This window comes from Equus caballus, chromosome 28 (assembly GCF_041296265.1).
Source record: "Equus caballus isolate H_3958 breed thoroughbred chromosome 28, TB-T2T, whole genome shotgun sequence".
Taxonomy (NCBI): Eukaryota; Metazoa; Chordata; class Mammalia; order Perissodactyla; family Equidae; genus Equus; species Equus caballus.
Genome location: NC_091711.1, coordinates 51,224,812 through 51,237,745, shown reverse-complemented (window position 1 = coordinate 51,237,745; position 12,934 = coordinate 51,224,812). Strand labels below are relative to the sequence as shown.

Here is a 12,934-nt window from a genome sequence, read left to right as displayed (position 1 = left end):
CATGGTGCACCCAGCAGCGTCGAATAAGCCCCTACTGTGTGCAAGCCCCACTGGACACTGGGATGGGTCCAGGAGAGAGGGCCCTGCATCCCCCTGCTCAAGGCTGTGGGGCCGTTAGAGTCTGCTCCTCCTCAGCCCCGTGAGTCGCCCTAGGATGACTCAGGACTCAAGGGCTGTGTGCCTGAGAGCAGGTGGCCCCTTTGCTGCTGGGGGGGCAGGGGTTGTCCAGGAATCTGGCAATGGGGAAAGGGGCTGCTCCCAGTCCCACGTTGCATGCAGGGCAGGAGCTGTGAGATGTGCCACTCTGCAGCCATCAGCCACACGTGCAGCATCAGTGTGTTGAGCCCCTCATTCATTCAACACGCACTGTCCTGGGCACTAGGGACCCAGCAGTAAATGGGACAGACAGGGTCTGCCATGGGGGAATTGTTCTCCAAGCATACCAACTCAAGCAGAAGAGGGATTTGGTGGCTCCATAATAAGAAAGTGGAGGTGGTTCAGCTTCAGATACAGCTGACTCCAGGTGTCACATGTCTTTGGGTTCCATCTGTCTGAACTGCTGCCCAACACATTCTGGTTTATCCTTGGCCAGTAGGGGCCCTGTGGCAGGCAGCCCCGGCCTGTGTCTGCTCCACATGGGGCACATCATTGTGTCTGAGGAATCTCAATGGGCTGGGCCTCAGTCATGAGCTGCCTCTGTATGGGCCAGCTGCATTCAAGCCACATGGAACAAGGATGGGTATCTCCCACAAGGAAAGGGTACTAAGCACACAACTGACATCCCCCACCCCAGGGACCTCTGGAGTGACACTCTGCCATCTCCCACGCTAGGTTTCCCACTTCCCAGAGACCCAGCTCATCAGGAAATCTGAACAAGGTACTGCTGAGCCAGAGCAGGGAGCACAGTCTGGGAGTGCTGAGCTGGGGGTCCCTGAGGGGGCAGAACCTGGTACCCTGCCTTCCAGGCTGGACCCCACCATAGGCTAGTCCTGCCCCCTTCCCACTGGGCAGCCAGGCAAGAAGATGGGGAGAGTCAGTGAGGCCCCCTTCCACTCTGAAGCTGGGAGACAGAAGAAGGCTGCGGGTCCGTGTGGAGGACAGGAGCATGAAGGGATCTGTCCTCCCGTGGGGCCAGTCAAGGGCAGAAATTTGGCATGGATATTGGGGTGCATGGGGTGGGCAGGCCAGCCTGGAGTGGTCAGGATCTGACAGACCAGGCCTTCCTGTTGCTTCCCATTTTCCTTCCAATGTAGTGGGAGGGTGGAGAGGCAGGAATGGGGGGGGGGCTGCCTTTTCTTCCAAGAAAGCAGCCCAAGGCCATTCCCTCCCCACCTGGTTATTAAGAGCAGGAACCTTGACCAAGTTACCTGGCTGCCTGCCTCCCACGATGCGGCCAGGTTAGCATTTTAGGAAGTTCATTCTGCCCTCAAGAGAACTGCAGCCAGGAGACCAGTGAGGGGCTGGAAAGGGATGGCTCGGACCGTGGAATGGGGACAGTGGACATGGAGAGAAGGGGTGGGGTCCTGATACTTAGGGCTGACAGTGAATCACAGTAGAGGGTGGAGGGAGACCAGGGGTGGGAGGCTTGGGCCCCAATAGGAAGCTCTTCTGTGCAGCCCCCGATACGTGCCCCCTCCTCACACCTGCAGGGCCTGCCATTGCCGGCTGCTCTCCCTGCTCTACCCCAGCCGCTTCTGCAGGCTCAGTCCTCTCACCCAGCCTTGGTTACCTTCACTTTGTGGCCAGGACGATGCTGTGAAAGCATCCATCCAGCAGAGCTCCCCATCACCCCGAGAACAAAAATCTGACATCCCGGCCTCAGCCGACCAGCCTGCCACAGCCCTCCACCACCTCTTCCTTTCTGTTCGTCAAGTCCAGCTAAGTCCTTGAAAGGCAGGACTGTCTGCAGGCTCGGTCCAGCTGCAGCGTGTCATCTCTCCAGGGGACTTCCCGACGGCCCGGCTCTGTGCCCCCTCCCACCCTCATCTCCACGAGAAACTCTCCCTGGTCACATCCTGCAGGATCACAGCCTCCTCGCCAGAGGGACCTGTGTGCCTCGGGCTGGGGGTGTTGAGTGCCCAGGGCAGGTTTGCTGAGTGATGAGGGAAGGTCTCCGCTCTGCTGGACCGCTGAGCTGGGCGGAGAGGCTGCTCCCTATGGGCACCTCTGACCACTGTCCACTGGGATTTTGGGGCAGTGGTGCGGGAGGCTGGGCGGGGTTCCCCTGGGGTCAGCAGACACCCCCGCTGCAGCCGGGAGAGAGCCCAGGAAGGGGCGGGGCTGGTCACCATGGGAACGCAGCTCCCTCCAGCGCTGACAAAGGCGCTCTGCCCCCTTAGCCCCCCGAGGCTGGGTTCCCACTGCCAGAGGCTGTGCTCCCGCCCCCTCCCCACCCTTTAGCTACCGCTCCATTAACTCCACACAAAACCTTGGCCTGCCAGAGAAAGGCGCCCCGGGCAGGGCCCTCCAGGAGGCACGGAGCCAGTGGCTGCAGGAGAGGGCACTGGCTCCCAGAGGGGAAACTGAGGCCAGGGTGGCTCGGCACCTGGCCAAGGTCAGGTGAGGGTGGCCTGCTTCCTACCTCACCTCTCCGTCGCCCCAGGGTCTGGGTTCTCTGGCAGATGTGTCCGTTTGCCCAGTACTTTGTTGACATGTTTTATTTTAATTTTGTTGCCAATATTTAAAAATCGGGGGATTCTCACATAAAAACTCAGGTTTTAGTTAGTTTTGAAAAAAGTAGGTCGAGCAGCTCAGAGCCTGATGTTCTGCTTTCCTGGGAGGGGCACCATTGCTCCCAGAGGGTGAGGGTCGGGGGAGGCGTTTGTTCCAGGGGCAGTGCTCTCTCCGAACCCTTGTCACTTTAAAGTGGGAAATAAAAGTAGATGCCGGCGGGCCTAGAGTGTGGACACGAGGATAGCCTGTCTCGCTGAACTAGGGAACATCCCGGCCACTTCAGTGAGAACAGCCGGTGAGAATGGAAACTTCCAGACCACTCAGTGCAGCAGGGGAGGCACTGCAGCCCCTGGAACTGAGACTGCGGACTAGAGGGCTCCCCAGTACTCCAAGTCAGGGGGGCTTCCTGAAGAGGTGGCAGCTGAGGGAGTTGTCCCCGAAGAAGGGAAGGTATCAGGCACCCAAGAGGACCCATTTATGGATAGCTTCTTATGGGCACAACACCCCAAAGGCCCGCTGGCGCCGCCGCTGTCCCTGGTCCTGACAGGGCTGGTCCCCAGGCCTGGCCGGCGGTCATGCTTCTCCCAAGAGGCGGCGAGGGTCGAGCGCAGGCAAGGGCCAGGCCGCTGCAGAGGCTGATGCCAGACCGCGGGTTTCCCAGGGGGCGAACCACACCGCCAAGGCCGGAAGGGCCTCCGCGGGAAAGGGAGGACAGGCTGGCCCAGGATCCAAGGCGCAGCCACCTGCCCACCGCAGAGGGGCCTATCCAACCAAGGGCCTAGTTTTTATCAGGTGGTATTTTCTATGTTGGTGAAAAATAGATCCCATGGTTCGCCCCTGGCTTCTTTGATTTGGAGGGTTCTACTTCATTTCCGAGGGCGCAGACTTGTGGGGGGAGGGCGGGTACAGGGCCCAGAGCAAGTGGCGGGAAGGAGGGATGCAAGATTCTGAGCAGGCTGAGGGGGGCGTAAGTGCAGGGCCCTGAGGAGGCGGAGGGAGGGGGTGCAGAGACGGAAAGCGGGGAGGGGAGGTGCCGGCGCCGGCCGGCAGGGGAGGGCGCGGGGAGCGCAGGCCAGCGAGACGCAGAGGAGCCCGGGCGGAGGACAGATAGCGGGCGGACCTAGGGGGAGGTGCGTGGACCCCAGGAGGTGGAAGCGGCAGGGGCGGTAAGTCGGACTCTGGTCGCCCCCTCCCCCAGTGGGGGCGCATCCTCGCCGGGACCGCCCGGGGGAGGGAGGGAAGGCTGGTTTCCGCTTGGCCGCCGCCTCGCAGGAGCAGGAAGCCGCGCGTTTGGCTCTGGGAACCCCCTCCCCGGCCCCGCCCCGCGCCCCGCCCGCCGCCTCCCACCGCCCTCCGAGCGCTCGGCTCGGGCTCCGGCGCGGGGCGGGGGCGCGGGGCGGGGCGCGGGCTGAGCGGCGGCCACTCCGGACATGTCGGGCCCGCGCGCCGGCTTCTACCGGCAGGAGCTGAACAAGACGGTGTGGGAGGTGCCGCAGCGGCTGCAGGGGCTTCGCCCGGTGGGCTCCGGCGCCTACGGCTCCGTCTGGTAGGGGCGGGCGGGGTGGGGCGGGGACCGGGGCGGGACTGAGTGCGCGCCCCCTCCCCGCCCGGCGCTGGGTTCCTGGCGCGGGGAGGGGCCTGGCCCTGCCTCCGCCCCCCGGCCCTATGCGGACCGGAGGAATGAATGGGGGGAGGTGGGCGTGAAGGAAACTTTCCTACCGGACGCCGCTCCCGGGCAGGGAGAGGGGTCGTCTTTCCCTCCCCGTCCGACCCGAAGCGTCCCGCCTCGGGCCCGAATCCTGCGGCGTCACAGCCCGCGAAAGGGCGGGTCTCCTGGGGCCCTCAACGTCCGAGCACGTAGCGGGGTGCCCCCGGTCATGGGTCAGGCAGATGCCCCCGCCCTAGGTGGGTACTTTAATCCGCTTAGGATGGCGTCAGGCTCCCCTGTGAGTCCTTCTCCCTTCCCGATTTTCCAAGGGATCTCAGACTCCGGTTGGGGCTTAGGCCTGAGCAGAGACACCTCCCATTCCCCCTACAATCCTTAGGGGGGTCTGCACCCTGCCCCATTTTTGCCCCAAACAAGAGAGCTCAGACCACAGCTGGGCAGTTAGGCCCTGGGGCCCAGATAGAGGGCTGAATCTGGAAGGGGGGGTGGGCCCAGGTTTGCTGGAAGCCTCTGTCCCCTCAGGTTTGGGGACTTAGGGTCAGGTAGTGACAGGGAGGCCTGGTTGCAGCTCCAGTGTTGACAGAGAGGCTCATGTGGGTATGGATGTTGAGAAGTGCTCCCCCCAGAGCCCACTGGGGGCCTGACTGCGGTCAGTGCCAGGTGTCTGTTGTCCACTGCCAGGTCATGCAGCTGGGGAGGCAGGGAGCCCTGGGGGTGCAGTGTGGTCCAGGCTCTGGCAGAAAGTTGAGTGGGACTTCTTGGAGACTCTTCCATGGCCTAGCGCCTGAGCCTGGAGCCGGGGCTTGGGGTCCCAGGGGCCTCCCATCTCACGCTGTCACTTGCCAGCTGTCAGAGACCTCAGGCAGGCCGTTCCAGCCACAGGCCTCTGTCTTCATCTCTAAGACCTCAAAGGCAGGAAGAGGGTCAGGGACAATGTGTCAGTGGCCCCCTGGGGGGATCTGACAGAGCCCCTACTGGAATCACCTCCAGCCCCCAGAATCACCTTCTGGGAGTTCCCAGGGAGTGTCATGCTCCCCAAGGGAGGCCCAAATCTTTCCAGTGCCCGCACCTCAGCATGGGCCCGATGCAGGTGACAGCCTCATCCTGTGCTCCCTCTTTCCTCTGATGGGACTGGTGACCCAGTGCCAATTCTGTCACTGGACTGGGCGGATGCAATCCGGCAAGAGGATCTGGTGCCACACGTGAGGAGTCACTCCCCTACTTCCCAGCCCAGGAGTGACTTGGACCTTCCCCTGCAGGTGATAGGCTAGGGGGAGGGGCACAGATGCCCTAGCACTGAGCTAGCTTTCCTCCACCACCACCTGGGCCCAGATAGCATCCACATCCTGCAGGAGCTGCTCCTGGGGGGTGGGGTGGGCATGGGGGGCGGCCTGAGGCTCCACTCACTCTTGGGGCAAGGGATGAGCTTCAGTGAGGGGGAACAGCCTGTGCAAAGGCATTGCTTTCAGGAGGGCCCCCATCCTGAGGGCAGTGGGAGGGTGGAAGAGTGGGGAGTGGCTGGACCATGTGTGTTTCAAGATAATGCCAGTGACGGTTGGACTCCTGTGAAGAGAAGATAGGTTGGAGGCTGCTGTGGAGTTGGAAGGTCTGGACCTCTGGGAAGTGGGGTTGAGCAAGGGGAGATGTTCTATGGGTCCAGACACCACTCTCTGCTGGGCATTTCCTACTGGCCAGTTTCTCACTGTTAAAAATAATGATGAAGGGGGGCCGGCCCCGCGGCCGAGTGGTTAAGTTTGCACGCTCCGCTGCAGGCGGCCCAGTGTTTCGTCGGTTCGAATCCTGGGCACGGACATGGCACTGCTCATCAAGCCACACTGAGGTGGTGTCCCACATGCCACAACTAGACGGACCCACAACTAAGAATATACAACTATGTACCGGGGGGCTTTGGGGAGAAAAAGAAAAAGAAAAATAATGATAAAGGGGCCGGCCAGCTGGTGGTGTAATGGTTAAGATCACACGCTCTTTGGTGTCCCAGGGTGTCCCAGGGTTGGTGGGTTCAGATCCTGGGCCAGGACCTAAGCATCGCTCATCAGCCATGCTGTGGTGCCATCCTACATACAAAATAGAGGAAGACTAGCACAGATGTTAGCTCAGTGACAATCTTCCTCACCAAAAAAAAAAAAAAAAAAAGTGATACAGTAAACACCTTTGGCCAGTTTTTCATCCATATTTTGAATATTCAGAGGCATTGGGGGTTCAGGGGCTTAGGCGGCTCTGGAACCCCTCAGAGATCCTGCTGGACCCACTGGCCCATGGGGGAGCAGGAGGGCTGGTTGTTGGGAACAGCCCAAGGGCTGTTTTCCACCCCAGCTGGTAGAGACAACCCCCCACCTCCCCCACCCCCCCACTTTGCTCTGAGTTAGGGGTAAGAGTCATTGTGATGAGCAGATAAGAGAAGATCCAGGTCCTGCCTCGGGGCTGGTGGGGGCGGGGGGGAGCAGGCTGAGCCCCTGTGGCTGGGCAGGCTGGGGTGAACCGGTGGGTGGAGGCTGAGCTGCCTCTTGAGAAGGAGCAGCACCCGAGGGGGCGCGGAGGAGAGGATTCGTGGGAGTGTTGCTGTCAGAGCGCCTCCCACGTGCCGCTCACGTTGGCCATGTTCAGGGCCCCTCAGAGGTGCACCTGCTGATGGCCGTCCAGCCCCCACCCGAGGGGTCCCTTAGAGCGGGAGGAGAGCTGTGGCGCGCGCGCGCGCGCAGGAGTGGCGGAAAGGCGGCCAGGGGCGTCCGTGAGCAGACCCCGCCCTTGGCCCCTTGGCCTTTCGGGCCTTGTCCTGGTGGTCATACCGGCTGGGCTTCTCCGCCAGCACCTCACTCGCCCGCCTTGCAGCTCGGCCTACGACGCGCGGCTGCGCCAGAAGGTGGCAGTGAAGAAGCTGTCGCGGCCCTTCCAGTCTCTGGTCCACGCGCGGAGGACTTACCGCGAGCTGCGGCTGCTCAAACACCTGAAGCACGAGAACGTGAGCTGGGGGGCTCCCTGCGGGGGACGCATGCCCTGAGGGTCGCTGTGGGCGAGGCCGGGGAGTCCTGACTTCCCTCCCCGCCCAGGTCATCGGGCTGCTGGACGTCTTCACGCCAGCCACTTCCATCGATGACTTCAGCGAAGTGTGAGCAGCCGGTGGGCAGGCGGCCCTGGAGAATGCTTGGGGAGGGGGCAGCGGGCCCGTCCTGACTCCTGACCCTACCCAGGTACCTGGTCACCACCCTGATGGGCGCCGACCTGAACAACATCGTTAAGTGCCAGGCGCTGAGCGACGAGCACGTCCAGTTCCTCATCTACCAGCTGCTTCGAGGGCTGAAGGTGGGTGCCGGGGTAGCGGGGGGCGCGTGGGGGCACAAGGGTCCTGGGGGTGCTGGGGCATGGGAACCTGACGCCCGCCTTCCCCCTCGCAGTACATCCACTCCGCTGGGATCATCCACCGGGTAGGTGCGGCACGGGGTGCGGGGCCTGTTCTCTGCAGGCCTGGTGCCAGGATGACTCCTGCGCTCATGCCCGCCTGCCCTGCAGGACCTGAAGCCCAGCAATGTGGCGGTGAATGAGGACTGCGAGCTTAGGGTGAGCGCATGGGGCACAGGGCAGCGGGGAGGGGCCTGCGGGGAGGTGCTGACAACCCTGGTGGTGGCTCTAGATCCTGGACTTTGGGCTAGCACGCCAGGCTGACGAGGAGATGACCGGCTACGTGGCCACTCGCTGGTACCGCGCACCTGAGATCATGCTCAACTGGATGCACTACAACCAGACAGGTGATGTCCACCCACGGGGGTAGCCCTATGGGACCAGGGTGGGCAGGCAGAGCTCACCAGGGCCTGTGGAGGGTGAGTGGGAGTGGGGCCAAAAGCCAAGGACCTTGGGGGGGTGTCTAGTCTTGGGGGACAGGCAAGGTCTGGGACCAGCATTCAGAAACAGACCTTCAGAGGGGCCGAGCATGTTGGGTCACCCCTCCCCCTGCCCAGGGCTGTGTGGAGAAGGAAGAGCCTGCGGTCTTTGGGCCTGGGTGTGACTGAAGGGCCATCGGGCTGGTGCAGTCCAGGCAGCCCCCCAGCTCTCTGAGGAGGAAGTTGGGGTGGGCAGACTGATGGAGACCCTCCCCCAACAGTGGACATCTGGTCTGTGGGCTGCATCATGGCCGAGCTGCTCCAGGGAAAGGCCCTCTTCCCAGGAAATGACTGTATCCTTGGCCCCATTTGGGGAGGAGCGTGGAGCTATGGTCCCCTCCTGTGGGATAGGGGTCGAGGGAGGTGGGCTCTGGCCCTTTTTGGCCAGTCTTGCCGCCTCTGCCCCATGGCCTGCCACCTTGGGCTGAATGCCCCCAGCTGTAGGAGAGCAGGATCTGGGCAGTGCCCCAAGATCTGGCTTCTGGGGGCCCAGGAAGGGTCCGTGCCTGGCCAGCAGTCATTTCCTGAGCCGGGCAGACATCGACCAGCTGAAGCGCATCATGGAGGTGGTGGGCACACCCAGCCCTGAGGTTCTGGCAAAGATATCCTCAGAACATGTGAGTCAACAGATACCAGCTCCCTGCTAACCAAGCCCCTGGGCACTCTGGAGGAAGGAGCAGTGTGGGAATAGACTGGGCACCATGTGGGGGCAGAGGTCACAGTGGAACAGAGCCCAAGGAAGATGCCTGACCCCTTCAGGGGGACACAGGTGAACGGGGAAGACATTCCTGGCACGAGGGACAGCGAGGGCAGAATCGCAGCACCGACAAACAATGCCTTGGCCAAGGACATGGGTGGTACTGGGCCCAGGTCCTGCAGGCATCGAAGGCCAAGCAAGGAACTGGAGCCCCCAGATCGAGAACAGGGGAGATCTCTGATCTGTGCATGCCCCTGCCCAGGCCTGTTGGAGTGAATGAGTCTGGGGGCTTCTCTAGGCAAGCCCCCACCTGGCTTAGGGCCAGGAGAGGTAGGGGGTGGACAGCCCCCCTCAGGCCCTTCCCATGTGCCCCTAGGCCCGGACATACATCCAGTCCCTGCCCCCCATGCCCCAGAAGGACCTCAGGAGCATCTTCCACGGAGCCAACCCTCTGGGTAAGGATGGGCTGTGCGTCTGGGCTGGGTTCCATGTCTGGCCCTGGATGCAGATATGACCCCCTCCCTCCCCCGCTGGCGACTCTGCAGCTGTGGACCTCCTGGGAAGGATGCTGGTGCTGGACAGTGACCAGAGGGTCAGTGCAGCCGAGGCCCTGGCCCATGCCTATTTCAGCCAGTACCACGACCCGGACGACGAGCCTGAGGCCGAGCCCTATGACGAAAGCGTTGAGGCCAAGGAGCGCACAGTGGAGGAGTGGAAGGGTGGGCCTGCGGAGGGCCGGAGGGAGGTGGAGCCTGGGCCTGAGGGCTGCATTCCTCCAGAGGCCCCATGCTGCCTGCTTCCTGCAGGAAGGAAGTGTTCCAGTTCCTCCCCAGAGAGATCTGGGAGGGGGACAACACTCAAACCACTCCAGGGTGGGGCAGCTAGAGATGCAGTTGGGTGTGTCCCACAGAGGATAGGGGCAGCACAGGGCAGGCTCTGGAAGGAGGCTCAGGAACTGAGGCTGCCCTCAGAGGATGGTGGGCCTGGGAGGGGTGGCTGGCACCAGATAAGCCATGTGGGGGTGCTGGGCTGGTGGCAGCATGAGCTCACCCCTTCCCCTCACCCCTCAGAGCTCACCTACCAGGAAGTCCTGAGCTTCGAGCCCCCAGAGCCACCGCAGCCACCCAGCAGTCTGGAGACTGGGCAGTGAGGGGAGTGCTGCCCACCAGCCACACGAACTCAAGGAGGGGCCTGAGCCTGCCTGCCCCTATTCCTCAGACTTCCGGTTCCCACAAGGGGTGTTTCCCAACACCCCGATGCCCCAGCGGTCCTGATCCCTGGCTGGGGCCCCCCGGTCTGCACACTGCTCCTTGTGGGGAGTCTGCACACACGTGTGAATGCACGCAAGTGTGCACGTGTGTGAGCCATGGATGCAGGAGTCTGGGCAGAGTGTCCTGGACTTCCTCGGTCCTTCTCCCCCGTCCCAGCATCCTGGGTCTCCCTTGGGACCTCACTGGGGGACCTGGATGCCACAGGGGCTCCTCCTGGGGAATGTTTCTGTCTCCAGATCTCCTTAGTCCCAGAGGGCTGTCTCCGGGGGTGGTGGGTTGGGGTCAGGGTCCCCTGGAGACTCAAAGGGAGGGGTCACAGTGGTCTGAGCTGCTCAGCCTGGAAGCCGGGGAATACTCTGGGAAGTGCTGAGACTTGATGGTCTGAGAGCTGAGCAGGGCCTTCCCTGGGGGTGGCAGGGTGGGGACAGCCACCACGTGTTAAATCAGAAAATTCGCCTGGAGCTGTGTGTTCACCTGTGCTGCGTGTAGCGCATACGCACTTCAAGGCACGTGCAGGCGTGTGTGACTCTGGGGTCCAACAGCCAGCAGCCTGACCAGCAGGAGGCCTGGATTGGGGTGGCTGTACTCTTGCCTCCCCTCCCTGCAGTTCCTGATGCGGGTTGGGAGTGGGGCTGGGATCCCACTGTGCATCATGCAAGGGGCTCAGGTGGGCAAGGGGCAACCATGCGAACAAGAGCCGGGACTCCCTCCTTGGGTGTGGGAGCTGCAGCAGGTTTCTGAGGACGAGGCACAGTGCCAGCTGGGGAGCTGATGGGCACAGGGCCTCCCACCTTGAGGACACCAGGAGGAGGGCACACACTGATGTGGACTTGGACTTGGACCCTGGACCTTGGCCCCACGCTGATGAAGAAGCTTCTGCCTGCTCTACCTCTGCCCACCCTTTGGCCCTGCAGCCAAGAGCTGGGGTGCTCTGGTCTGTGGGTTGGTCCTCATCTTCCCTCCTTCCAGGATGGAACTGACCTAGTAACCTCTGGGACAGGACCCTGCTCCAGACATTCTTGATGTGATTCTCTGTCAGGTGTGTCAGGTGGTGACCTCCCACCTCGCAGGACCCAAGGAGGTCTGAATGTCAAGTGCCTGCACCAGGGTTTTGCAATAAAGGGGGTTCCCTCTGGCTCAGCTCATGTCCCAGGCTCCAGGCCCTCCTGCCCTGCTGTCCCCATCACCTGGAGGGGTTGGCTGGATCTCTGAGCGTCAACCCCCCAGCTGGCCTGGCCCCACCAGACTCCTGCACTGGCCAGATCTCGGGTCCCCAGTCAGACAAGCAGTCATCTTCAGCACCCTTCCTGCTCCCTGAAGAACCCAGGCAGACCTGAGGGGTAGGGAGTAGGGGTGAGTCCCCCTCCATGGGCTCTGAGGGGGACAGGGTATGATGGCCACCCTCAAATCGACACTGGCTGCCTTGCTCGGGATTCATTGGGCAGGCTGGGCATCTGGTCCAGATGCAGAACTGCCCTTTGACTCAGTCATCAGGGTGGCTGCAGGGGGACAGTTGGGGGTCTCTGGAAGCAAAGGCCTGCCCTTTCCCAGGGCTGGGCAGGTGGGAGAAATACCTTTCCTTTTTTTCCTGGTTAAGGGGAAAGCACTGAGCTGCCAGCCCCTCCTGCTCCCTGCAGCTCAGGTTAGGGAGGGCCCGGTCCCGACAGGGATTAGGAAAGGGACATTCTGTGCCCCAACCCTGGGTCTTAGGCAACGGAGACTATGTGGGAGTTGGTCGGGCCTGGTCAGCGTGGCTCCTGAGTCTTAGGTCCTGGGGAACCCTTGGAGACCAGGCTGGGCCAAGTCCTGTGTGGGGGTGGGGGTGGGGGATGGGAGCAGAATTGGGACATGCCCCACCTCCAGGTTTGGTCTGTTATGGAACCCTGCTGGACCTCTGGGCCCCAGGACAGGGAATAAGGGGGCCAGCTGGGGGACTTCCTGGAGAAGACAGGTAGAGTGCCACAGGCAGTCCAGGGCATGAAGGGCACAGGTGCAGGTGGTTGTGGCTCCAGTGACCCTGGGCTGCCTCCTCTGACTAGTCCCTGACTCCTGAGCACTCTGGATCACCAGCCGGCAGCCCAGGTGTAAAGCTGCTCTGGCTAGGCTTGAGCTGCTGATTCATGGCGGCCAGCTGGGCAGGGCACAGAGGGAGGGTCAGGGGGCCTTGGGGATCCTGTTACCAGACTCCCTCTCAGACCGGGGTTGCTAGGCTGGGGATGTGGGAGGGGCTGCGGGCTCTGATCTCTAGCAACATCTGGTCCAGGATGGGGCCCGGACTGAGGGGTAAAGAGGCACTGAGAGCCCCAGTAGGTCCCCCCCTCTCCCCGTCCCGGCCAGGCACACCTTCCTGGAGAGAGTGCAGAGGCTCAGGCTGAGCTTTGAAGGACAAACAGGTGGAGTAAGCTGGGCAGGGGCTGGGACAGGCAGAGAGACTTGCAAATGGTTGGAGCAGGCTCCCCACATGCCGGGTGGGGGAAGAGGGGAGCTGTGGTGCACAGGGCCCAAGGAGGATCACCCTTTCCAGCTCCCTGGGGTAGGGAGGCCTGGGGTCAGTGGTCACGGGGAGGATTGTTGGGGGTGCACCCTAAGTTTGGGAGACGGAACCAGCTCTCCCATATGGAAAGGATGCAGGCAAGGCAGCTGATGGGGACCCCACACTGGGGAATGGATGGATCAGCCCGGGGGAAGGGGCCTCAGGGGTGGCGTGCGGGAAGTTGGGGCTGCTGTACAG

General features: G+C 62.5%; 1 protein-coding gene across 2 annotated transcripts; it reads left to right on the top strand.

The window, feature by feature from the left end:
* Positions 1 to 3,991: 3,991 nt before the first annotated feature.
* MAPK11 (mitogen-activated protein kinase 11) lies at positions 3,992 to 11,348 on the top strand. Of its 2 annotated transcripts, XM_001490089.6 has the most exons (12): positions 3,992 to 4,219; positions 7,190 to 7,319; positions 7,408 to 7,466; positions 7,549 to 7,660; positions 7,753 to 7,782; positions 7,868 to 7,915; positions 7,989 to 8,103; positions 8,457 to 8,528; positions 8,773 to 8,852; positions 9,309 to 9,387; positions 9,478 to 9,651; positions 10,003 to 11,348. In XM_001490089.6, exons 1-12 carry the CDS (start codon positions 4,104 to 4,106, stop codon positions 10,080 to 10,082), a joined length of 1,095 nt encoding a protein of 364 aa, XP_001490139.3. In that variant the 5' UTR covers positions 3,992 to 4,103; the 3' UTR covers positions 10,083 to 11,348. The 2 variants fall into 2 exon arrangements, with proteins under 2 accessions (XP_001490139.3, XP_005606856.2); XM_005606799.3 differs by lacking the exon at positions 9,478 to 9,651 and having other exon boundaries at positions 4,010 to 4,219.
* The last annotated feature ends 1,586 nt before the right edge of the window (positions 11,349 to 12,934 follow it).

Bases quoted from the DNA above. Each gene is read 5' to 3' on its own strand.
- MAPK11 (XM_001490089.6), top strand. From the start codon at position 4,104: ATGTCGGGCCCGCGCGCCGGCTTCTACCGGCAGGAGCTGAACAAGACG. The intron at 7,467-7,548 runs GTGAGCAGCCGG...GACCCTACCCAG, and splicing joins ATCGATGACTTCAGCGAAGT to GTACCTGGTCACCACCCTGA. The intron at 8,104-8,456 runs GTGATGTCCACC...CTCCCCCAACAG, and splicing joins GATGCACTACAACCAGACAG to TGGACATCTGGTCTGTGGGC.